The sequence below is a fragment of the Chenopodium album genome, chromosome 21 (genome assembly GCF_948465745.1).
Source record: "Chenopodium album chromosome 21, dcCheAlbu1.1, whole genome shotgun sequence".
Lineage (NCBI taxonomy): Eukaryota > Viridiplantae > Streptophyta > Magnoliopsida > Caryophyllales > Amaranthaceae > Chenopodium > Chenopodium album.
Genome location: NC_137854.1, coordinates 19,686,156 through 19,711,179, shown reverse-complemented (window position 1 = coordinate 19,711,179; position 25,024 = coordinate 19,686,156). Strand labels below are relative to the sequence as shown.

General features: G+C 32.8%; 1 protein-coding gene across 3 annotated transcripts; it reads right to left on the bottom strand.

Annotated features, from left to right (window-relative positions):
- Positions 1–556: 556 nt before the first annotated feature.
- Positions 557–21,311, bottom strand: LOC145601026 (phosphatidylinositol 4-phosphate 5-kinase 8-like). Of its 3 annotated transcripts, XM_081656931.1 has the most exons (11): positions 21,187–21,311; positions 20,955–21,020; positions 20,264–20,323; positions 19,055–20,137; positions 18,401–18,568; positions 15,148–15,313; positions 14,950–15,060; positions 13,626–13,813; positions 5,978–6,132; positions 3,000–3,168; positions 557–1,214 (listed from the first exon to the last, which is right to left on the bottom strand). In XM_081656931.1, the coding sequence occupies exons 3-11, from the start codon at positions 20,278–20,280 to the stop codon at positions 938–940; spliced, it is 2,334 nt and encodes a 777-aa protein (XP_081513057.1). In that variant the 5' UTR covers positions 20,281–20,323; positions 20,955–21,020; positions 21,187–21,311; the 3' UTR covers positions 557–937. The 3 variants fall into 3 exon arrangements, with proteins under 3 accessions (XP_081513057.1, XP_081513058.1, XP_081513056.1); XM_081656932.1 differs by lacking the exon at positions 21,187–21,311 and having other exon boundaries at positions 3,000–3,129; positions 20,955–21,151; XM_081656930.1 differs by lacking the exon at positions 21,187–21,311 and having other exon boundaries at positions 20,955–21,150.
- Positions 21,312–25,024: the final 3,713 nt, after the last annotated feature.

The following is a 25,024-nucleotide window of genomic DNA, read 5'->3' as shown; positions in this document are numbered from 1 at the left end:
AACATAGATTATAATTAAGGTATTGAAATATATCATTATCCAAGATTATTATAATATTTTTTTTTTTGAAAGAAAGATTATTATAATATTATCATTTTTTTTTTCCTCTAACTTAAAATTTATTTTCATTAAAAATAGAAAAAATTACTTTGGTAGCATACTTTGTATAAATCTTAAAATTGTACATTACATTTATAAGAAAAAATGAACAAAATCATTTTACTATATTATACTCCGTTTTTTTTATAAGTTATATGAGTAGTTGGATTTGCACATTTGTCGAGACACAACTTTGACCATCAATACCTTTAATTAGACTCTATTATTTTGTTACGAATATTTTTTTGGTTAAAATATTGTTGAATTAACACCATTCTTTATAATTTTTGTTGTAAAGTTTAATTATGACCGTACATGGCACGGGACTTAACCTAGTGTTCTTATAATAGTCAGCCTAGTAGTTCGTATTGTATCAGCTTAAATTCTTTCAATTTATGCAAATTAAACCTTCGTTAAAAAAATAAATAAATACAAATAAACCTTAAGGAATACGAAGTAGTAATTAAACGAAGCCAATTTGGCAAATTTTTTTTAAGAATAGCAATTGTTCAACCGATTTACAAGACTACAAGAGTATCTAAAAAAAAAAAAAAAAAAAAACTTTACAGAATTAAACACATCCCTCTCTTCCCTATACTTTTTACCCCAAACAAGAAATTAAGATACAAGTGAATATGACATCCACAATTGGTGACTAATAGATGCTTGGGCACAATTGCACAAGGCAGTGTTATTGTTGTTATATGCAATCTATGGCCATTGCTCTTTACTCCTGCACATTAAGATCCATTTACAGATATTTGCAACTGTATTGCCCTAATTGCAATAGCCAGTCGCGACGGAGATGTACAAGATAGAAGAACATTGTTTAACTCATTCAAAGAACAGGAAAAACTTTCTCCAAGAACTCAATAAAACGTCTTGCATACAACTTCGGTTCAACAACAGAGATTGACACTGGGTCTATTAACAAAGATTTGCTTGCATGCTCAATTTTCTTTCTCAAGTTGTAGTCCTGCAATATATCTATCATGCCAAGATACAGAACAACATCATAGACTTCAAATAGTTCGACCTCCATTGAATCTACCTCATTTTCTTCAACCTTACGATTTGCTAGAGCCGGCATGTTTACACCCAATTGTACCCTTAGCCTGCAAAACAAAGTGAGATCACTAAAATAGTACGAGTATATCAATAACTTTTCGGTTATAGTGAGATCTAACAGTTGAAAAAACAAAAACAATAAAAACATTTAACATTTTCTCTGTGACTCAAAGGGGTACGAAAGTGAACGGTAACAAAAGAAAGGAAGTTTCAAAAATATGACAGGTGACCAGATGACAACAACCCATGACTTTCGTATTTAATTACTTCATACAGAGGGATTCACACTTTTCTGGATTCATGATAATCCCCACCCATTATATGGAGAAACAAACAACAGAGATCCACAACCATAAATTAGCATTGCAGTTGGTTTCTTCCATTGGCCCAAGTCACCTGACAGACAACTTACAATCATAGAACATTTATAGAACATTTTCCCTTCAAACACAGTAATCATAATTACTGTCACATTCAAAGTTTCTAGCTCTCAGATCTAGTTTTCTTCCCGACTTGGAACACTGATTTTAAATATTCTAAGTGGACTCAACAAACTCATCTCTAATTCCCAAGAGCTATGAGGACGATACATACACTGAGAAGGCGAATGAACTGTTAAAAAGAATGGTAAACCATTTCCCAGGACAGTGGAACCCATTCCATTGTAGTGAAATCTTGCATGATACGTGAGCTTTGGCCACACTAATTTGGTACTCAGGACAACTGGAGTTAGGATAAAACCCATTCTCTTTTCTTACACCATCTGAATTGGCCATTGGATGATAGGCACATGCTAGTAATTAATCTGCAAATACAGCATGTCCAACATCACAGTATCTGAAACATAAGATGATCTAAGCTCAAGCCAATATTAGAGAATTGATTCTCATACAAGGATTTATCATGTTCAGAAGCAGAGCAAATCCCTTGACCTATATACACTTTATTGTATAAAAGACCCTGCAAAAACTTGGTTTAGGCTTCAAGCCAACTACAAAGAACCATTGGCATTCTCGTTTGAATAAATACCAAACCGATTAGAAGAAGCAATTATTTGTTGTCTATCCTGAACCCATGATCCTCAACCCGCTGATATACATCTTCATTATCCATTTAATCCTTAGGGCATGCTTGGATTGGTAGTAGTGCAACAAGGGTGGTTGTAAGGTGAGATGAGAAGGGAGAGGGGGGTTCGGGGATTACTGCACTCAATTTTGGGGTAATAGATATACTAGGGTGGTGGTGGAGGCTATTACCACCATTATCACTACCTCAACTCTCGACTCCTTGTTCCTAGTGTTACCAACGAATTCACAATCAAAAATAACCTCTTCCTCACGTGGCCCGAAGTCCCTCACCCACCATCGTTACCATAGCATCAGGTGCATATAGTGTGATGAATGAAATAAAAGGAATTTAAACCTAACCACATTCTAAACACAACTTGATTGTGCTAATATCCAATCACCATCAACTATTTTTCAGTGGCTTGGATAAAATGATATCAGATGTAGAAAGAAACAACTTTATAGATTCAGGCACATAAAGTGAAGAAAATTCCTAAGTATGGAAATTTCCATTTTGTGACAGGGTAAAATATTTAGCATTGGTATATTCGTAGAAGATAGCATTGCTCCTTTAGTATAGGATGGTACACATTTTTCCAAACAAAAAAAAAAAAAAGAAAAAAAAATTGTCAGATCATGATAATTCATATTAAGCCAATTAGAAAAGATAACTGGAAAAACAAACAAAAGATGCTGTCAGACTAGCAACAGAACTTCAATGACACAGTCTTAATATTAGTTGCCATAACATGGCCAATTACCTACCTTCCAGTTCCAGGGAGGAGTAGATCAACTTCCTTATCACCGACAGAGTATGCCCTCAATGTACTTCCTCTAATATGAGGACCTGGAGCAGTGTTCACTGAACCCGGCTCATGTGTAACCAACATCAGACCTGTTGGGGGAACTGATAACCCTGCTATTGAGGTCATACCTAAAAAATTGACCATAAGGCAACATTATGGCAAGAAAACATATTTTGTAGTTGAGAGCAGCCTATGTAAAAAAATAAAACAGGGAGAGGGAGAGAGAGCAGGGGGTGGAATTTAGTTAAACCGAACCTTGTTTACACTTCTTCTGAATTTCTTTTAATATTTAAATGCATCGATTTGATTTGTCCACTATTCATGTACTAACTTTGACTTAATTTTTTTCACTAATATATAATAAATATATATTCTTAGGTGATATGTTGTTAAATTAGTTACAATGTTTATCTTCATACATTTAATTATACGGTTTATACTCAACACATTAAATAATAATGTGCCAGTTATATTACTTCCTAAGCAGTGTGTCGTAAATGAAATATCACAAAATAATCATATACGACTAATGACTTCTGATTAAGTATAGTGCATAAATAAATGAGTATTGATATTAATTAATTAAAAATGGATTAAAGATATATATTGAGATTTATAAAGATGTTAGTCATAGTTCATCAACCAGTCATATACAATATATGATAATAAATGGCATGAGAATCACAATATATACGTGATATATAAATCAGTTAAAAATATGAGCATTAATATTAGTAGGGAATAATGAAAACATAATAATTATAGAAATTTATACACTCCAACCAAGAGGATTCAAAAAAAAAGGAAAAGAGAAATTGCTTGCAGACTGAATAAGTCTATGTACGAGTCTCAAGCAATCACCAAGATGTTGGTATAACAGCTTTGATTCCTTCATCACGAGCCTTAGATACAATAGACTAAATTCAGATCCTTGTATTTACTGCAAGATATTAGATGATGGTGATTTCAAAGTTTTGCTATAGTATGTTGATATGTTGGTAGCAAGCCCCAAACAGAGATCATATTGAAGAGGTAAACACTCAGTTGGGTAAAGAGATTGATATAAAGGATTTAGGACCAGCAAACAAGATTCTAGGGATGCAAATACACCAAGATAAGAATACTAGGAAGATTTGGCTTTCTTAGAATAACTACTTGAACAAATCTTGCAACGCTATAACATGGAAGATTGTAAGCCAATCTCTACTCCTCTTTCGATCAATTTCAAGATATCCTAAAGTATGAGTCCTAGTAGTGAAGCAGAGAGGATGGAGATGTCTCGAGTACCATATGCATCAATAGTTGCTAGTTTAATGTTTGTTATGATTACATTGCAACTACACAAGCTAATAGAGGCAACATGGCTGCAAATGCTACTGGGTAGGAGCTTGAACACAAAGAAGAAAGTTTTGTTTTGTGATAGTCAAAATGACTTCACTTGGAAAAGAATCCAGCATTTCATTCAAAGACAAAGCATAAAATATCGCTTTGTTCAAGAACAGCGGGAAGAAGGAAGTGTCGATAATCAGAATATTCATACGAGATAACCTATAGTGATAATTACTTATGGTGTCGGACTTGCATATAAGTATGCAGCATAACAAAGAAATTAAAAAAATTGAATTTAAGTGAGAGAATGTTAAAATAAATATAAGTAAAGCCATATTTAACAAAACATAAGAAGAGCATTCTAAATAAACTTATTTTAATGTTTTGTGATTTTAATTAGTAAACGATTTTAGAATACAATTATATGGTAGAAACAATGTGACTCATTGTTTACTTTAGAGGTAATAAAAATTACAATTCATAATTTTTAGCATATAGGATTGCATAGTGTCAGTTCTGGAGTTAAAATTAATTATCAATCATAGTCATTTCATATTTTTAGAGAATTATATTTCCTTAACAATTATAAGCATATACTTCACTGGTTCCAATTTCAACTTTAGTCGTCAAGCACCCTAATTTCCTAACACAATTGTGGTATAAGTCTTTATACAGGGATTCATAATTTAATATGATAAAACCACTGGAGTATAATGAAAGAAATAGGAGTGTGATAAGAAAGTGACCACCTATGCAGGATTTGAGGGAGCACCCAATGTCTTTTTTGTTAATGGAACAATAAATTTATAAATCTAAGAAAGAAAACGAGGAAAGTTGGTTTATAAACACCTATGGACTAATTACCCATAGTGAAGAAGTAGATCACGGCTGGGTTACAAATAAGCACCAATTGGAGACTAATGTGTGCTCATAAGTCATATCTAGGGGTGCTAATTGAGCGAGTCAATCACGAGCTGAGGAGTGCTCAACTCGACTCAAAATTTACTCATGCTCAACTCGTGCTCGTTAAACTTTCAAGTCAATTAAACCAGCTTGACTCGTGCTCGTTAAAGTTTCGAGTCAAGTCGAGTAGCTACAATCTACTCGTTAAGGTTTTGGTCCTTTTAAAATTATAGGCCTTTATTTTCTTTCTGTTCACTTTATATACTAATTTTCTTTTCTTATTCATTTATTTTTAAATATTTACTCTTTCTTTTTTAATAATATAAATTAACTCTTGTTAAGTGTCAAATTATCTTAAGCATGGTAACTTCTTTTGTATATTATGTACTAATAAAATATAGTATTGAGGTGCTCGTGACCTTATCGAGTCAAGTTAGAGCTTGCTCAATTCGTGCTCGTTTACATCTCAAGTCGAGCCAACTTGAGCCGAGTTTTGACCGAGCTTTGATCGAGTCGAGTTCGAGTTGCTCGAGAGCTGCCCAACTCGATTAGCATTCCTAGTCATACCTTTCTGGTAGTTATAAAGTAATGAATTTTTTCAACAGATATGAAAGACAAATAGCTTGACAAAATATTATAATATTTCAAGCAAAAAGAACCTACAAGGAAGCCAAAGACAAGTACAATAAAAAATATGTAGCATACCATCAGCAACAGGTTTGTTCTCAGCATCATATGAAGGTTCATGTAATTCCAAGAAAGACTTCAGATGCTCAGGTGCTCGGAAATGCAACCCCAACAAAAGACTATAGTCAATTATGTTTTGAGATTCAAGAAACCTGCAATCTAACTTGATTTGTCTGCAAAAAAGAAAGGATAAATTTGTTCAAGGGTGTGGTTTCAACTGGTATATAACATTTTCGTACAGTCAAACATAAAGATAAAATTTTATCAACTTAGATAAATAAGTATTCTGCACCATACTCAAACAATGGGCTGACATACCAGAATATTCATTCTCATCAACCCATTCACAAATTTCTAACATGGAGTATATCGATAATCAGTGTCCTAGTAAACACGAAATTAGAGAAACAATTCTATATACTTCATCCGTTCCCCTAATATTGGAACAATTACCATTTTAGGAAGTTTAACAAATATTCCAATATTTCCTTATTTCCACATGGTTTCTCTCGAACTCCGCCGGTGGGTTTTCCGCTATCAGTCCCAAGCTTGGATAAAGGAGGAGAGTTACGGTAGGCCAGTGTCAAACTTTGTCACATCTCTTGGCATGAACCATGGTGATTGAGAGTAGTACTAGGATCAGTAGGATGGGTGACCTCCTGGGAAGTCCCCATGTTGGTTCATGTAGCCGACCCTACTAATGGGATTAAGGCGTTCAAGGCGAAGAAGAAGTTTTTTCGATTTTTCTCCTCATCGCATGGGTCACTTTTTTTTTATGTCCCTATATCTCTCTCCTAATCTTAAAATCCGTGCAATACCCCCATGTTGCAATACTAGCCTATTAGAGGAATGGAATATAAGATAAAATATACTTTCATTGAGGATAAAGTAAAGGTCATACAAAGAGGGGGGCCCAATACCAACAATGTATATCAAGATAAGAAACAAATCACGTGTTATGTAAGCAAAAACGAAGATTGGAAAGCTCCAATAGTTACAACACATTCCCACAGATAAGACAAACTAGACACTCAACATTGGATGAATCTACAATTTTAATCACATAATCACAAAATTGATTATGATTATATTCTTCCCAACACTCAATATAAAAAAACCTGCGTATAATATAAACCAGCTTGTGACTAATCCACCTAATTTAAACAATTTCAAACAGTCTACGAGAGATTAGCTACAAGCCACAACTTAAGAACAGGCAAATATGTAGTTCAAACCAGTAAATAATTCCCCCTATGGCTGAGAAAACTGCCAAGTATATATTTCACCATAGAAGCAAAATCTAATCTAGCTTTGTTGGTAGTTCCTATCTCTAAGATTGTTCATAGTATACAACAAGGCTTCAAGTTCATCTCAATGTAGAGCCATTTATCCATAAATCTAATGCGTCTGAAGTGGTCCATAATTACACACTATAGAACAATTATCTAGCAATCTTAAAACATACTCCCTCCATTTCCGATTAATGTACCTATATTCTGTTTTTGAGGTGTTTTTATTTGATATACCCATTTCTACTAATCTACTAAATTTTTATTTTGGGTAAGTAAAATATTTAATATTATCCCCCCTAATACCTACATAGTCACACCTTTCAAACCTGTCCCCTTCCTCTTTTTCTTACAACTGCCCATCTTTTTACCTTCTATTTTTTACTTTATTTACTTTTTCTTACACCCACTCAACTTTCCTAGAAAAAAGAGTCAACACTAAATGTGTAACATCAAAAAAATGAGGGCGTAAATGTTATTATTATTGGTGAAAACCGACAAAACACACACACGCACACACACACAAAAAGACACAAGGAAATGACATTATAACCCAAACACAGTTTGGCATCTCCTATCTTTTACGGAAATAAACTTATTGGGTTAATACAATTACCCAGAACTAGGATAGGCACAAAGGGGCAGCCTATTTGACAGCATAGTTAAAATAGTACAGCCATGATTACCTTGGTTTTCATACGTCTGGTTGGCAAACATAGGCTAAAAACTATGGATTTACAATAAGTTAATTGAAATAATCTAATAGTAAACATTTGATCAAATGGGAAACTAATTTTTCTTTACTAGGATAAAACTAACTAGAAAGGAGGAACACAGTTGTATCCTATTTCCCTTTATACTTTCACATGTTGCGTTAGATTCTAGATCCATTCCAAATCTAACTTGTCAATGACAGAACCACTTCTCAATAAAATTAATCACCTCACTTGTTTTTAGTGGCTACAATGAAGGGTCCATTTCTTAGAGTATACCAGGTGCATCCCATGAGTTTATAGCTTCCAAGAAATTGTGACTCAGAAAGCAATGTTTGTGTGTGTGCGTGGTATATGGGAAATAGGTAATCCTGATCACAATTACAGTCAATATTAACCTAAATACTATATCAAAACCATTAGAGAGGCAGTGTTAAAATATCAATGTAAAAATATGCTCTGATTGATTAAAAAAGAATCATTTTCCACTCCCCCACCCAACTCCTCAAACAACAATTAAAAATTTTGATCACCGAAAAGATGATAGGCCCTCAACACCTTCTATCTCCCGACATTACCACCACGGGCCATCACCATATTACTCTCTTCATCCATAACCAACATCTTGCATGTCAATTTTCTCTCGATGAGGGAAGGAATAGCTTGTTAAGGGCTATGGGCTAGGGATGAACTTCTAAGATAGGGTACAGGGTGGTTCTCGGTGTTTAAGGGTTCTAAGCTTAGAGAAAAGAAGTTTTAGTGGAATATAGAGGGTGATTTTGGGTAACTATGCTCAGAAAAAGAGAGCTTTGGTAAATAAAGGAGAGGTGACTTTAGTTGACATGATAAGAGTGGATTGTGGGGGGGGGGGGGGGGGGGGACGGTCTTTGAGGCAAAACACATATAGTTATTTGAATTCTAGCGAGGGAGAGATAGAGTGAGGTGAGGCGAGGTAGAGCAATGGGGAACGTTTAATTGATGATGGTGGTGAACAAGCCCAGTGGTATGAATTTAGGATTAAAGCGTTTTCAGTAACATATAAAGAAGAAAAGAGAAATAATAGAAATTTGGACTAAACACAGATAATAGAAATATCCCCTTCCATTTGATATAGACCCCGAAACCAAGCTACATCAAATAAACTAAAATTTAAACTGCCGCATACTCAATGAAATTATTCACATACCTTTTCACATGCAATATAAAGGTGCACTTCCGCACAATAACATGACAAACTCAGGGAAGCATAGCGAAAATTGCAATGAGTCTAATGCTTAGACATATACATCACTTTCCTCTAAAACAAATGGCTTTCTTTGTCAACCATTAAGGGTCAATAAAAGTTGTATAAAAGCCAGTAAAATAGAGTAGAATTCTATAGTAACTTTAATAAATTTTAGATGAATACTATCTCCTGTAAAATTTAGATGAATATTTTTGTGCTAGGTTTTAGAGGTGCTTCTCTCTTCCTCGGAGTTTTAATAGGTGTTTAGTAGGCCTGGCTATCACCGTGTCCAACATGAGACATGGAACAGGGCCTCCAAGATATTGGGGCCTCCAAATTAATACTTCATAGATAATGAGTGTTAGTGCAGATTCAGAATTTTCAGTTTGGGTAGCACCAACCATTAACTTACTAATGAAACAGATATTATGTAGTGATAGACAATCTCTCCCTCCAAAAAGTTTTACAATTGAAGAGTCATTTTCTCTCAAAAATTGTCACAAACCCCACTCTTAATAAACACTTGATATTACTCAGTACACCGGTACTATAAAACTAATGTTTTTATAACTGGATTTATTATATGAAATTTCACTGTCAATAAAGATAATGGATTAATCCTTTGAAATATAATTCCATTAGCTGGTAAAAGCACCTAGTCATATAATGGAAATATACTTTTTGATTAGTGATAAAATAAAAGCTGTCAAAATAAGGGAGTTGTATGTATTGAACCCATGACCTCCAAAAAACAAAGGATGAGTTAAACGCAATTCCAAATAACCACTAAACCAACTTCTATTAATTGTATAAGTTAAATATAAAACATTAGTTAATTGTTATTATTTAGAAAACACAAAAATTAAATACTATTAATTTTTTTTTTTTAAAAAAAAAAAAACAAAACAAAACAAAACAAAACAAAAAAACAAAACAAAAACAAAACAAAAAACTAGGGGTAGCATGTGCTATCCCATGTACCTTCATAGCTTTTCCTTTTAAAGAGAACCGGTATAAAGTATTATATTTCCAATTAAGAATTTTTAAGGATTTTTTGACATTTGCTACCACCGATTAAATTTTTTTTTTTTACTTTGCTACCACCTAAATCAGAATTTGTTAAAAATCACTACCCGATGCCTTATACCGTTACCATTTCCGTTAGTGGAGTCCAACCACCGTTCAGCCACCTCACCGCCACCTTCCTATCCCCCATCAATGCTTGCCCTCCTCCCCCCGGCGCCACCAGACCCACCCCCTTCCCTTTTCCCCTCCTTCCAGCCACCCACTCCACCTTCACCGCACACATTCACAGACCCCAATTCGCAGCCACCAATTCACAGCCTCCTTCCCTCCCAGCCACCCTCCTTCACAGACCCCAATTTGCAGCCACCTTCCCTCCCAGCCACCCTCCTTCGCAGACCTCCAATTCACAGCCACCAATTCACAGCCTCCTTCCCTCCCAGCCACCCTCCTTCACAGACCCCAATTTGCAGCCACCTTCCCTCCCACCTCCTTCGCAGACCCCCAATTCGCAGCCACCAATTCGCAGAAGCTCGCTACACCACCACCACCAATTTCGCAACCACCAATTCGCAGAAGCACGCAACACCACCACAGCCACCAATTTCGCAGACCCCCAATTCGCAAACCCCCATTCAGCCACAAATCGCTGATTCCGGTGGTTTTGGGCTGGTGTTTAGGGTTAGGGGTGTCAGTTTTTGGGTGGGGAAAGGGGAGGGGTTCGATTCCGGTGGGGTCGCCGGCGCAAGCCACATCTTTGGGCACCGGCCGCTAGCAAGGGGAGGGGGAAGGGTGGCGATGGAAAGGGTGGGCTATTAAGGGTGGCTAATTTTTTTATTTTTTTTTTTTTTTTTGGGTTTTAATTTTTGATTTTTTTTTTTTTTTATGAATAAAACTTAACGAAATCCTAACAGATTCCGTTAAGTTGTAGTGATTTATAACAAACTCTGATTTAAATGGTAGCAAAGTAAAAAAAAAAAAAACTTTAAATCAGTAGCGAATGTGAAGACAAGTGTTTTCCCCGGTAGCAAACATCAAAATTCTATTTTTTAACTCAATTTTAACATTTTATGTAAAATTCTGATATATACAATAGGTGATAATATAAAATTAGGGCCTAGTTATCAATTAATAACGTTCTTAGTACTCACAAACTAAGGCCCTGTTTGATTCACCTTAATTTTGCTGAACTGATATTATTTTTACTGAACTGAACTTATTTAATCTGAACTGAACTTAATTTTACTGAACTGAAATTATTTTTACTGAACTTAAATTATTTTTACTGAACTGAAATTATTTTTACTGAACTGAAATTATTTTTACTGATTTTCTATTATCATTCTTCTCTAAGAAAACTGAATTTTACTGCTGAACTTATTTTTACTGATTTGAAATTATTTTTACTGAACTGAACTTATTTTTACTGAACTAAAATTATTTTTACTTAATATTATTTTTTTAAGGTGAAGAGAACAGGGCCTAAATGTAATTACGTCCCTAGGGGAGGGATCCGATGAGAATAAATCCATATGTGAGAATTCATACTTCTATGAGAACTGATTTAAAATTTAGAACATGTGAGTAAAAATTTAGAACATGCGAGTTAAAATTTAGAACATGTGACTCAAATTAAAATTTTGAACATATGAATAATAATTTAGAACATTTGTGTGAGTAATATGTTTAGAACATCTGATTTAAGAATTAGAACAAGTGATTAAAAATTTATAAAATTTGCTTTATGAAATTTTAAACATATGAGTAAAATTTAGAACATCTGATTTAAGATTATGAACATGTGAATAAAAATATAGAACAAACGGATATAGAATATAGAAAGTGTGAGTAAAAAATTTAGAACATACGAGCAAAAAAATAGAAGATACACTTTAAAATCTGGAACATATAATTAAAAATCTTAGAACACACGTTTTAAAATTTAGAACATATAACTTAAAATTTTGGAACAAGTTATTTAAAATTTATGACATCAAACTTAACTAATTTATGGTTTAGATTATGTGAGTAATAAATTAGAACATGTAATTTAATTTAGAACATAAAGAGTGTTCTCACATAAGAAAAATTCTCACAAGAGTCTTCTCCTACGTCCCTAAAAACACAATACATAAAAGAAAATGTAATTACATTAAAGTTTATTTCATTTATAGATCAAGGGCCCAATTTTTTCGTTGTAGCACAGGGCCTCCATTGAGATTGAGACGAGCCTGCTGTTTTTGTCGGTGGTATACATTTTTTTAGTGGGTGGGGTGAGTTTTCTGGGAGGATTGGTGCGGCTGGGCAGTGGGAATGTCAGCAGTGTGTGGCAGTGCTGGTGGGATTGATGGTGGAGTTATTAGGATTGGCAGTGCAGGTAGGGTTGGTGGTGGGGAAGCCGAGGTTGGTGGTAGTCAAAGTAGAAAGATCACTCCCATAGATGAAACCCTTGGGGGAATCATTGTAGAGGAAAGTGGGGAAAACAATAGAGTAACTGGAATGAAAAAAGACCAAACAAACAGGGGAATTAAGAGTATTCATTTCAATTCCATAGCGTTTCTTACATAAACCATACCAAATGCCCCCTATATGTAATAGCACATAATTATAGCATAACTATTACAAACAATTGAAAATAGGCTTAAACCTTACATAAGATTCATTATCATCTACATCAAATTGCACAAGTATATATGTGGGTATTTAACGGTCAACCTGCCTATATGATGTGCTGCCAGCCTGCCGAAATCTTACTGACACCCCCCCCCCCCAAAAAAAAAAAAAAACACCTATCAGCCCCCCCCCCCCCCCACCCCAAAAAAAAAAAAAAAAAAAAAAAAAAAAAAAAAAGGAGCGCCAAAATAGAAATTAAAAAGTGGTTCACCTCACGTAAAATGTGAAACAGATTGAGTAGTAAGGAAGGGGCAAACCCTTACATGTCAAAAGTTCCATGCCAAAGCAGCCGTCTCCGATTGCAAAAATAATAAGATCTAATAACCAATTTGAACACGTTACTCAATTTCCCCTTGCAGAACTACCTCATTTGCTGTCAAGCTACCACAAGGAAGAAAGATGACAAAATTCTAACCACCAAATTATCTTAACATCAATAAAAGTATATGCTGAATGATAAATTTAATCAAGTTAACCCTAATAATCAACCCATAGTTTCCAAGATAAGTTTTATTTTTCAATCAATTATAATCAAATTGAATGATTTGCCACGTCAAAAAAAGTATGGAAAAACAAGAAAAGATGCTACTAATCTTTTTCATTGTTAACTAAATACCCAAAAGAAAGAAAAAAAAAAGTACCAATTAATATAGCAGAGAAGGACCAACTGAACAAACATCCCATATAGGATATATAATCTATTGATAAAAGTTGAATCATGTTCAACAATGATAGAAGCTTACTCAAATAGGGCATCACGCAATGATCGATCCATGTAAAATTCATATTTCAGGTCAAGATCTTTCAAGGTAGAATTTTGGTTCATTGTCTCTTTATTTGTAGACCTTCCATAAGATGAACCCTTCAAGTCATAACGACGATGAATTCGTAACTCAGTGTAGAACATATTCCCCATGACCACGAACCGTACCTGTAAGTGAAATGAAAAATTACTGAAGCAATAGAAACCTCGTATAGTAAACATGACTCCTATGAGGCTACGAGTAGTATGTTGTCTATCTTTTTAAGAAACCAACTAGCAATTAAATTTCAAGTAAAAAATAAGTCAGAAATAATTACATCCTTCATGTTAAATAGACATTTCTCAACCAACAGTCCAATACCCTTGTATAGTATTCATTTATGCAATCTGGTAAAGCCATTAAATGCTCTCCCATATTGGATTCAATAAACACATGAGAAAAAACAATTGCATCAAATATAATTGAAAATCTAGCACAATGTGTAGGGAAACAAACAGATAGGACAATCAATTAACCTTATTCTGAGCTTGTCGATTATTACCAAACAATTACTCTCAAGAATAACATAACTCACTTTGAATTGAAATTCTAACAGTAACCCAATAACAATTGCCTTTTAATCAAAGTATTCATATGCTTTCTTCTATTTTCTCCACCACAAACCCGCTCAAAACATGCTAATCATCATTAGCAAGCCAAAATTTCAGACTGATAGAATAGACCCCTAAATAAATCTGTCACTGGTCTGATAGGTGAGAACAAAGAAAGAGATTTTAGTGAGAGCTAGAAAAAGCGAGGCTGCAGTGGCAGTAATCAGCAGCAACATGCAATGAATCAGCCCAATCCACCACCCTTACAGACATCTAGAAGGATGAAGGGCATTAATATCATACTGTTAAGTTCTTACAAATGACGTCAGGGGAATTTCAGAAAAAAGAATAATTAATTTGTCGCTGTCAGGATGTTTTTAGGTAGAGAGGTTAAATAAAGAAGGGGCAGGTTATTGTGAATTCTCGAGAGAGAAAGTGTATAATGAAAGAATCCATCTCTTGAAAGTGATATTATCTTTAACATTCCTTGTATTTCACTTTTCCCAGAAATATAATCAAATGCCCCTGTTATAAGGTCCAGGAAGTGATGAATATTGAGTGAGAAAATACACAGAGAATTCTAGCCAATCAGGTCAGCTTAATTACCCTCCTTCCCTTTGCAGTTAATATCCAACATTATTGTGATATTGCAAATGTAGTGCAATTAATCTTACAAACTTAAAGCCTTAATCAAGCAATTTGGAATAAAATACCTTTCTTCCACATTTTAGTTTTATGCGATGAAGCCCAAAGAATTTTGTGATAAGAGTATTCTCATGCATTTGTACATGATTGTAATAGCTTGGAAGCATTCTGAGGAAAACCTAAAAGATCAGATTAAAACATCAGGATCATTTTAAAAACTAGTAAGTGTATTGCAACACTGAGGAAGAGTCAAATGAATTCTTTACCTTCAACTCGGATTTCCGCAAAGTTTTAATCACAAATCTATCATCATGCGACAGGTAAAACAAGCTGCCACTTTTCCCTGGTGAAGAAATCTCTCTCAAACCATCATCACCACAGATGGACATCATGTAGTCTGCAGCATTTAACTTAAACATTTCTCTCAAATTCCTGAAAACAGATGTAAAATATGTCATGTTGAAAGTTTTGAAACTGCATAAAAAAGAGCAAAAAATTGAAACACAAGGCTAGAATAGTCGTATTAGAAAGGAAACCCAGAAAGAAACTAAGAAACCTAATTTTGTCATAGTGAAGTTAATGTAAAACTAGTGAAACAAGCATCAGCAGCAGCCTCAAATAAAGCAAGAAGCTGGCCAGTCTTCAGACAAATATGATCAGTGCATGACCATCATTCGAGCTATTGCCATTAAGCCTTAACAGACTCATATACAGTTTTTTTTCCAGGTTACGAGATGGTTAAGGATATGCCAAGGATGGTACCTTAATCTACACTAAGTATATAAAAAATACAAACCAATTCGCCACATGTCGTCCTCATCTCCTTTCAACTTTACAATCCTTTTCACTTCTTGGCCCTTTAGCTCTCTGTTCCCCCATCTTTCAATAGCTCTTCACTTAATGAAACTTTCACTTCAATTCAACAAATTTAATTCTCTTAATCTTAATCCTTTACCACTTCCGCACCTTCCATATTTCAATTTCAATTTCCATTTCAATTTAATAGAATTCGACATTAATAAATTGACCCTTACCATCTACCCTTAATCCTTCTCCTTACATAAACTCCTAAAAACGCTTATTTCGTATCACCTAAACTCCAAAAAAAATGATAGAAAAAATGTCTAAAAATGCCACGCAAAAATTGCTGCAATGATGAAAATGAGGATTGATAAGGAGATAAATTGAAGAGGCAAAGAAGGAAGACATGAATGACAAGAAAGAGGAAGCATTTGGTGTAAAAATCTAGAAATTAATTTCATTATACGACTATGCTTGCATGTCATAGTGAATCATTTGCAAGATATTACATGTGCAAGAGGATAAATTTGTGAAGAGAACTTTGTACTGTCATATATTCGTGTACATATGTAAATTAATAACACGGTTTTGGTCTTCAGTAATTTGATATGAAGTATTATTTAATTATCATGCAATTAGAGAATTTAATTCTATGATTGGTACTTTGCTAACTATTTGCTAATTCATATATTGTTTTGTATAAGATATTCGTTTAGAAAAGCTTTTTAAGTAAGATCTAGTTTTAATTAAAAACAAAGACATTAAGAGCATGTTTGGTTAGTGTAATTTTTAGGTTGGAAACGGATTTGGTTAAATCATTACCATTATCACATGTTTGGTTAAGAGATTTGGTAACAATTACCTTTACCTAAGGGTAAAGGATTCCACCCAGTTGTTAATTGTTACCACTCTAAAACCTAAGGTAACAAATACCTTTACCCTCCTCAAACTCAAAGGAATTCCTTTCTATAGTTAAACAAATGAAAAGGTAATAGTTACATGATTGCTTTCCCCCTTCTTATTTGTTTCCCTTCTACTTCATTTTCATTGTTCTAACCAAACACCTCCTTAAACTTAAACAAAATCATAAAATGTAACAAGATGCCAAAAAACAATGGAAGTTATTCAAGTAAGTTGAATGATTTTAGCATATAATAAATTTTCCACAACTCGTGCGTAGAACGGGCCCAAAAGTTAGTTTAGATTTTAAGATTTTTAACCTCTAGATTCTATATTCTAAAAAATTGCTTATGCTACTTGCAAATAAGTTTGTGGGATAGTGAAAAGGTTGAGGATATATTTTGAGATGTTTGTCGGACACTAGCATGTTGTTGAAACCATCCAATTTGCAGCAATTTATCAGGATAACTTTTTTTTTTTTTTGAAATATAAAGTTCCCATAATTATTAAAGGGTTGTTGACCTAGATCAGTAGACAGAAGTCTTGGCAAGATAAGAAGATGCATGTCATCAAGTAGGAGCAGGTTTATATTTGCAAGCTATGTGAACGAGTCGGAAGTGATTGTATCACGAGAGGATTGGAGCGGGCTCAAACACGAGACTTGAAAGTAATAATTTAGTATCATAAACAAGGATATGTGGTAACAGAGCCATTTAGGGGTTAAATCCACCTGAAATTTTTTTGTGTTATTTCACCCACCATCCCATTATTGTTACTGTATCTATTTCCATCGAGTAGACAACTTATTATTAAAAAGCAATTCAAAACAAAAATGAGTAGTTAGTCCCGAAATCTTTCATAAACAATATCTAGCAGAAAATTTCTTAGATGGTCAATATCCAAGAGGTTGAAAATGGTCCTAGATTAAACCTGTAGTAAATTTTGAAACACTATTTCTGGTGCCTAAATCATCCCTAGAAACTATCTCACAATGCTTACCACTCAAAAGGAGCTCACGTCGATCTCATAACCTCCAAATTAAACTAAGGTTCTGTTTCAAGTTTCAACCCTATTCCAAACAAATTCCTTTTAGTTGAAGGGAAAGAGCAATGCCACCAAGATGCCAAAAAGATTGATTAAAACTTTATTTGCATTGGTTATTTCAGATCAAAAGCATTTTTACTTAAAAATTATAACAAATGATTTTCCTGAACATTATTTAAGTTGAAGAGAATAGGGCACTACCCTGCTAGAGTTACTTGCATGTTGGAAACTCAAATAGAATTTGTGAAAATTAAATCTCTTCTTAGACGACCAGAAACACAGGTGCCGCTGAGCCAATTCCCTTTTGGTGCTTCACAACTTTATGAGTACCACAAATTTTTGCAACCAAAGATCACAAGGGTCACAACAACATTAATATTACAAGTGAAGATGAGCTTCATTAATCCATACAAACATCCAAATCAATTATTCTAGTCAAAGTTTTCATGCTTTTTATTTGGTAAATAGCGATAGTGAATTAAATATTATCATTTTCTGGAAAAGTTGCATAGGTACATTACTAAACCAGAATAATTGAATTCGATTGAATACTTTATCCACAAACAAGCAATAAAGAGAAATTTTAAAATATTCCAGATCAGCAAACAATTCAAACTTCTTGGGTATGCTTTATTTTCCAGATGATAAGTTTAAACAGTATATAATTAGAAGACTGTAGAACTTCCAAGATGACCACATTTCAGACAGCAGAAGCAAATGTTAATTTTCAAACATTGTTAGACATAACTGAAACTTTTCCGGGGATATACAGACCTGAATACCATAGGGCAATAATCCTTCCAGTAGAAATCCAGCGAATAATGTGGAGGCGTAAGTTGAGAACCCTTCCTGGGAAAAAACATTTTGATTCTGGCTTGTTCAGCAAAATCAGTATATCTAACTTCACGAGCAGGGATTGGTGTTATCTTGCCAACAGTATACCTGATTTTCAGAAAAGAGATTTCTAAAAATCCATGGCACAATACAATAAAACATGCACATAATATGCAAAGCTGGAACAAGGAAAAAAAAAAAAAAAAAAAAAAAAAAAAAAAAAAAAAAAAAAAAAAAAACACCGAGGACAATAGGAAAAATTTAAATCAACTAGCACTGACTAAAGTAATCATAGCATTAACATTAAACAACACAGTTAAAATTTTAAATACATAAATATTGATATTTACATTTCTACTCAGAAGGAAAACAAGCTAATAGAATGCGCTTAAACTGTTATAAAGCTTTAAAGAATTTAACTAGTCTGACCAAAGGCAATTATAAAACAGAGTATGGTGGTAACAAAAACATTATCAGCATAGGGAAATCTTTTACATGATACCAAATAACAGGACAAGCCCTAGCAATAAAATTAAAAGTTGCAGGTTAAGCATGAAGAAGTTTAAAATTGATGACATCCCAACGAATATTTACCTGATACCAAGTTGTAGATTAAGCATAAAATAGTGGCTCTGGTTGCCACTGGAAATCGTGATGCAAGAACGACTTTTGGACTTTTTTGGATTGTATTTACTGCGCTTGACTTTAAAAGATTTTCCGTCATTTTTCCTTAAACGCTCTCTAAGCAAGACGCCTTGCATATATTCTCTTTCAAAGACTACATCACGTTCTTCCTGCTCATCATACTGATCATCACTAGACTTACTATTGAGTTGGCAAGAGCTGTCCTTCGATGATAAGTCTGTGGGAATGTCGCCAAGAATGAAGTCTCTTTCAAAAGAAGCCCTAGATGAATTTCGACTTGAACTTTTCCTTGATTTACTACTAGAAATTCTTTCAGAAACACTGCGATTAATCCTTGGCCCTGATGTCTTAGTAGCCTCTTCAAAACCCAGGGATGTACTGTGAGACAGCTCACCTCTTAGACTTCCATGATAACCTGCTGATTTAAACCACTTCTTCAGAGATACATGTTTACTTCCAGCAGGATAAAATGTTCCTTTTCCATCTTTTATGCCCCTGCTCCAAGTTCCACAGTAACAACCCCCATCAGAAAAGCGGTAGAAACCTGATCCATCCCGTAACCCATCCAACCAAGAACCATAAAAAATATCACCATTTGCCCATTTTAAAAGCCCTTTTCCACACATCATCCCGGATTTCCATGTACCAATGTATGCATTTCCTGAACTCCACATATACTTCCCACTTCCTTGGCGAAGGCCTTCTTTCCAAGAACCTTCATAAAAATCAGAGTTTGCATAATTTTTCTTTCCAAATCCATCTTTCGTATTCATCCGCCATGCCCCATCATAAGTAGATCCATCAGTAGCTTTTAAAGCTCCTTGACCATGAAGATAACCCCCAGAGAACTCACCCTCATATATTGATCCTGAAGGCCAACTAATACGTCCCTTCCCTGTCATTTTCCCTTCCTCCCAATCACCCTCATACGTCGTCCCATCAGACCATGTATATTTCCCCTTTCCATGAGGAACCATGCCCAAATTATCACCATTATATACATCACCATTTGGAAAAACCTTAACCCTATGTCTATAAAACATAGCAAAGAAACAACAATCAATGTGATAGGACTGATTAATTATATTAAAAGGGAAAATTAAGCAACAGTAGAACTGATAAAATTAGAAAAATGTTTTAGCAAAGAATTAAAATAACCTTTCTGTGTTCTCCATAACCAGCGAATTCAATCAGCTTTTCGGACATTCATTCAGCAACCTATAGTAGATAATTATATAAGAGGTCATGTAAATTCAACCTGACATCAACAACATACATTTTTCAAAGCCAATTATACGCCAACGCACTCATAATCTTTCAAGTCAACCCAAAGGCCAGATTGTGTGGAGTATAAGCATTTGAAGTAGCTAAAAACAAATAATCAACAAAAAATAATTGTCCCAATTAAACAATTCTAATTAAAAATGCAATTTTATCAAACACCCATATATTATACAATTCCAAATACAATATATCAAACATCATAAGTAGCTTTTTATATACGTTTTGCAATGCCAATTCTTTTAAATCATAGATTCAGCAAAACCCAATATACAAAACTCTCTATAATTCATTTTTTTAATAACAACAATCACCTTCACCGCAAAAAACATCCCCTCTTTCCCATACCCAAACCATACACCATAAGTCCGTAATGCACAGCATAAATTTAGATACTTAAAACACAAAATTAACAAAAATTAATCAACCCAATTAAACCATACAAACTAGAAAAATTAACCAACCCTTAATTACCCTCAAATCAACAAATCAATCAAAAATCTAAAACATACTCAAAAGATTCGAACAAAAAATAAATAAAATAATCAAACAAAAAAGAAAAACTTACTTAAATACTTGAAAGATAGAAGATGAGAAAAACCCCAAGTGAAAAGATTGAAACTTGTTAAAGAATCTGAAAAGTTTAGTATGAACAAGTGAGATGAAATATGCTTTGCTTAAGATGAAAGAGTTTTGTCATTGCTTTATTCGTTTGTTTGTATTTGTTGTTGTAGTTGTTTATGCAGATAATATTATGCTGCACAAACAGCAAAGATGAGAGAATCATATTATTTGATTACCTGTCTGTCACTCGTGCAATGATACAGTGTTACTGTTACAAAGTATTGGATTTTCATTTGCTTGGATCACCAATATCTGATATTCTTTTTTTTATTTTATTTTTTTAATTTTTGACTGTTTAATTAAAGAATGGTTGATTATTTAGTGCTGGCCTTTTTCAAGTATGATATGAAGTATCAATGTCTTACGGTTGGTATTTGATTGCAGTAAATCAGTAATTATGCTTGTCTTTTTGTGTACTTTGATTTTTTTTTCTATTTTTATTATTTTTAAGGAGTGTGTGCTTTCATTTTTAGTCTAGTGAAAAGTATAGGCCGTTAAAAATGGATATGAATTGTGATATAACTGATATTGACATGAGCCCACAGTAATGAGCTATATAGGCTATGGCCTTGTTTGGCAATTGGTTGTTGGCTGTTGGCTGTTGGCTGCTGGCTGTTTAACTTGGCTTGTTTGACTGGCTGTTAGTATTGGCTGTTTGTAATGGCTGTTTGACTATTTATTGTATGTAAACATGTTTGGTAAAATCAGCTGTTAGATATTGGTTGTAACTATGCAAAACAACCTTAAAGGGCATTATTATGTATTCTTATACATTTATTATCAGTATTATTAATTATTAATTACTAATACAAAATATTAACTACTAATTTATAATTACTTATTATTAATTATAAACTACTAGTTATTAAGTACTAATTACTAATTATTACGCACTTAATATTAATTACATATTACTAACAATTGTTAATTACTAGTTATTAATAATTAAGTACTAATAATTACTAATTACGGAGTACTAACTATTAATTTTTCAGTACTTATAACTACTAATTTACTAATTATTAAATAATAATTATTAATTATTAATTACTAATAATAGATTATTAGTTACTAATTATAAATTATTAATTACTAATTTTTTATTACTAATTACTAATTATAAATTATTAATTGATAAGTATTGATTATGATTTACTAATTATAAATTATTAACTATTGATTATTGATTATTAATTACTATTTATAAATTATTAATTACTAATTATTAATTACTGATTACTTATTATTCATTACTAATTACTAATTATTAATTATTAATAATTAATTATTAATTACTGATTGTTAATTATTAATTATATATTAATAATTATTAATTATTAATTACTGATTATTAATTATCAATTATCAATTACTAATTACAAATTAATAATTAATTATTAATTAATTACCAATTATTAATTACTAATTATTAATTATTAATTATTAATTATTATTAATTATTAATTATTAATTATTATTAATTATTAATTATTATTAATAATTAATAATTAATAATTAATAATTAATAATTATTAATTAAGGATAAAAAGTAATTTGTTTAATGAAAAGCCAAAACCAAAAGGCTAGTAACACTAGCTTTTTGTTTTTGGCGGAAAAGCCGGCTTTTTCACCTAGCTGAAAAGCCATTTACCAAACAAGTATTTTGGCTGTTTGACCAAAAGAAAAAGCTAAAAGCCAAAAGCCAACCAAAAAGCCAACTAAAAGCCAATTACCAAACAAGGCCTATATTTGAACAATAGGTGAAATTCGGAACTCATAATTGAAATCACACTCGAATCGGTAGGTGAAAACAGAAAAGAAAAAATTGTTGCACACACTAAACTTATAGGCGATTTGACTCGAACATACGCTCGGCCTAATATTGATAGACAACTTATTGATTGATTTAACAAATTAAGTCGTGGTGGAGGCGAGGAAGTATGAATGCATACATGATATATATAGGTACATGCATACATGATTCGCTAGAATCTCGATCGTATGAGCATCAAAGCAAGGTTTAACTTTCTTGGCCGCTAGTTCTATTGCATATGTTATTTTCTCTATTAGGGTGTAACACCCACAAATAGCAATGATAATTCATGTTTAAGAGAGTAACTTAGGGGTATTACCGCCATGTGATTATGTAAGGTTTTTTAAAACAGAGAGACTTGCAACGGAAGAGATACTTATTTAACTTTCACTAATTAATTGAAATTGAAATAGTGTTTAAAACATATTCGAAATGATACTCATACTCGAATTCAAAACAGTGAACTTAAAATAGGTGATTTCGCCCTTTATCCCTGATGCAACATTTAGATCACATTGAGTCATCAATTCATCATCATCATCTCCTAATTACTTATCATAAATGATAAGTAAGGCCCAGCCAAAACGAAAAAGGAAATACGTATTAGCAAAATGCTAAGTACATACAAGTGCTAGACATGTAATATCAATGTATTAATTAAACAATCTTTCAAAATATTTAATTTATGAAACATGAAACCTTCCACAATCAAGATTTCATATTTGGGGGAACATTCCAAAATTTACAATTCTCTAAAGTATTTTTCAATAAATTTAGAAAAATCAACCATTTTGTAAACCTTTTTCTCAACCTAAGTGTGCACACTCCCCAAGCTAGTAATGTAATCCCCCATATTTTCAACCTAATTAAAGTATATTTATTTATTATTTACACTAATATTCTTATTTTAATTTTATAGTATGAATTATTTTGATGTAAAAACAATAAGATTTTTAAGCTAAAACTATTAAGTGTTTAATTTAAACCATATCCCTTTTAAGTTTAGTAGCCTAATAATGAAATCTTACTCAAGCCCAAACAAAGCATACTGATTAGGAAAGTTAAGCCCATACCCTTACAAAAAACAAAAACCCTCAATTTCCTCACATCTCATCCTCCTCCTCACGTATTCACAAGCAAAAAATAAAAAATAAAAAATAAAAAAAGAGTTGCTACCTTCACCGCCCAGCCATGGCCTACACCACCTCCGGCCACCACCGCAACCCCTCTAGTTCGCACCTCTTCTTCCTTCCTTTTTTTTTTTTACTTGTTTTTATTTTATTAAATTGATTTAAAGTTGTAATCTTTGTTAAATTTTGATTCTAACTTATTATTATTATGGTTTGATATTATACATGGGTTATAAAAGATTATGAATTTATGAGTTTGACTTTTTTAATTTATTGTAGAAAATTTCAGATTTGTTTAATTGAGAAAATATGGGTTTAAGTATTGATTTTTCATGCTTTAGGGCATGAAAACGTGCTTATTAAGTTATCTAATCATACTATGTTTAAATTACGTTAAAGTATGATTATTTTGATTATGTATAAAATTTCAGATTATTAATGCTTCAATTTTTATGAACAAGTTGTGTTAATTTCATACTTTTATGCTTCTAATCTTATAAAATAATGTTTGTGGGTATTTTATGATTAAAAAGCATTGAAATTTAAATTCTAATCTCAAGAATAAATTTTCAGATTTTATACTTTTTATTTTGAAGCCTCTAATTGCGTTAAATTGGTATATTTTTGGGTTTTTAACACACTAACCTACTATATAATGATTATTTCAAGTAATTATGTTCATGGGGTTGTTTTATATATTTAAACCAAATTTTCAGATTATTCGCTTACTTTAAAGTTGTTGTAATTTTGTATTAAACGCTATATTTTCATGATTTAAGCATATAAACTTGTAGTTGGAATATTATATTATTAATTTTGGCTAATGGGAACAATTTAAAAGCTTTATTTTGATGGTTTAAGAGGCTTTAAAGTAGTTTGGTATTGCTGTAAATTTATTTGCTTGGGTGTTGATTTAATTCTTGTTGTTGGGTTTAGGAGAGGACTTTGTAGAAGGCGACTTCTAGTTCCTAAAGTGGCCAACCAATTCGTTTATTCAAGGTACGTAGGAGTTACGAAACCTTGCCTTTTGAAGCATGTTTAGGGATGAAACGAGAACTTAGTATCATGTAT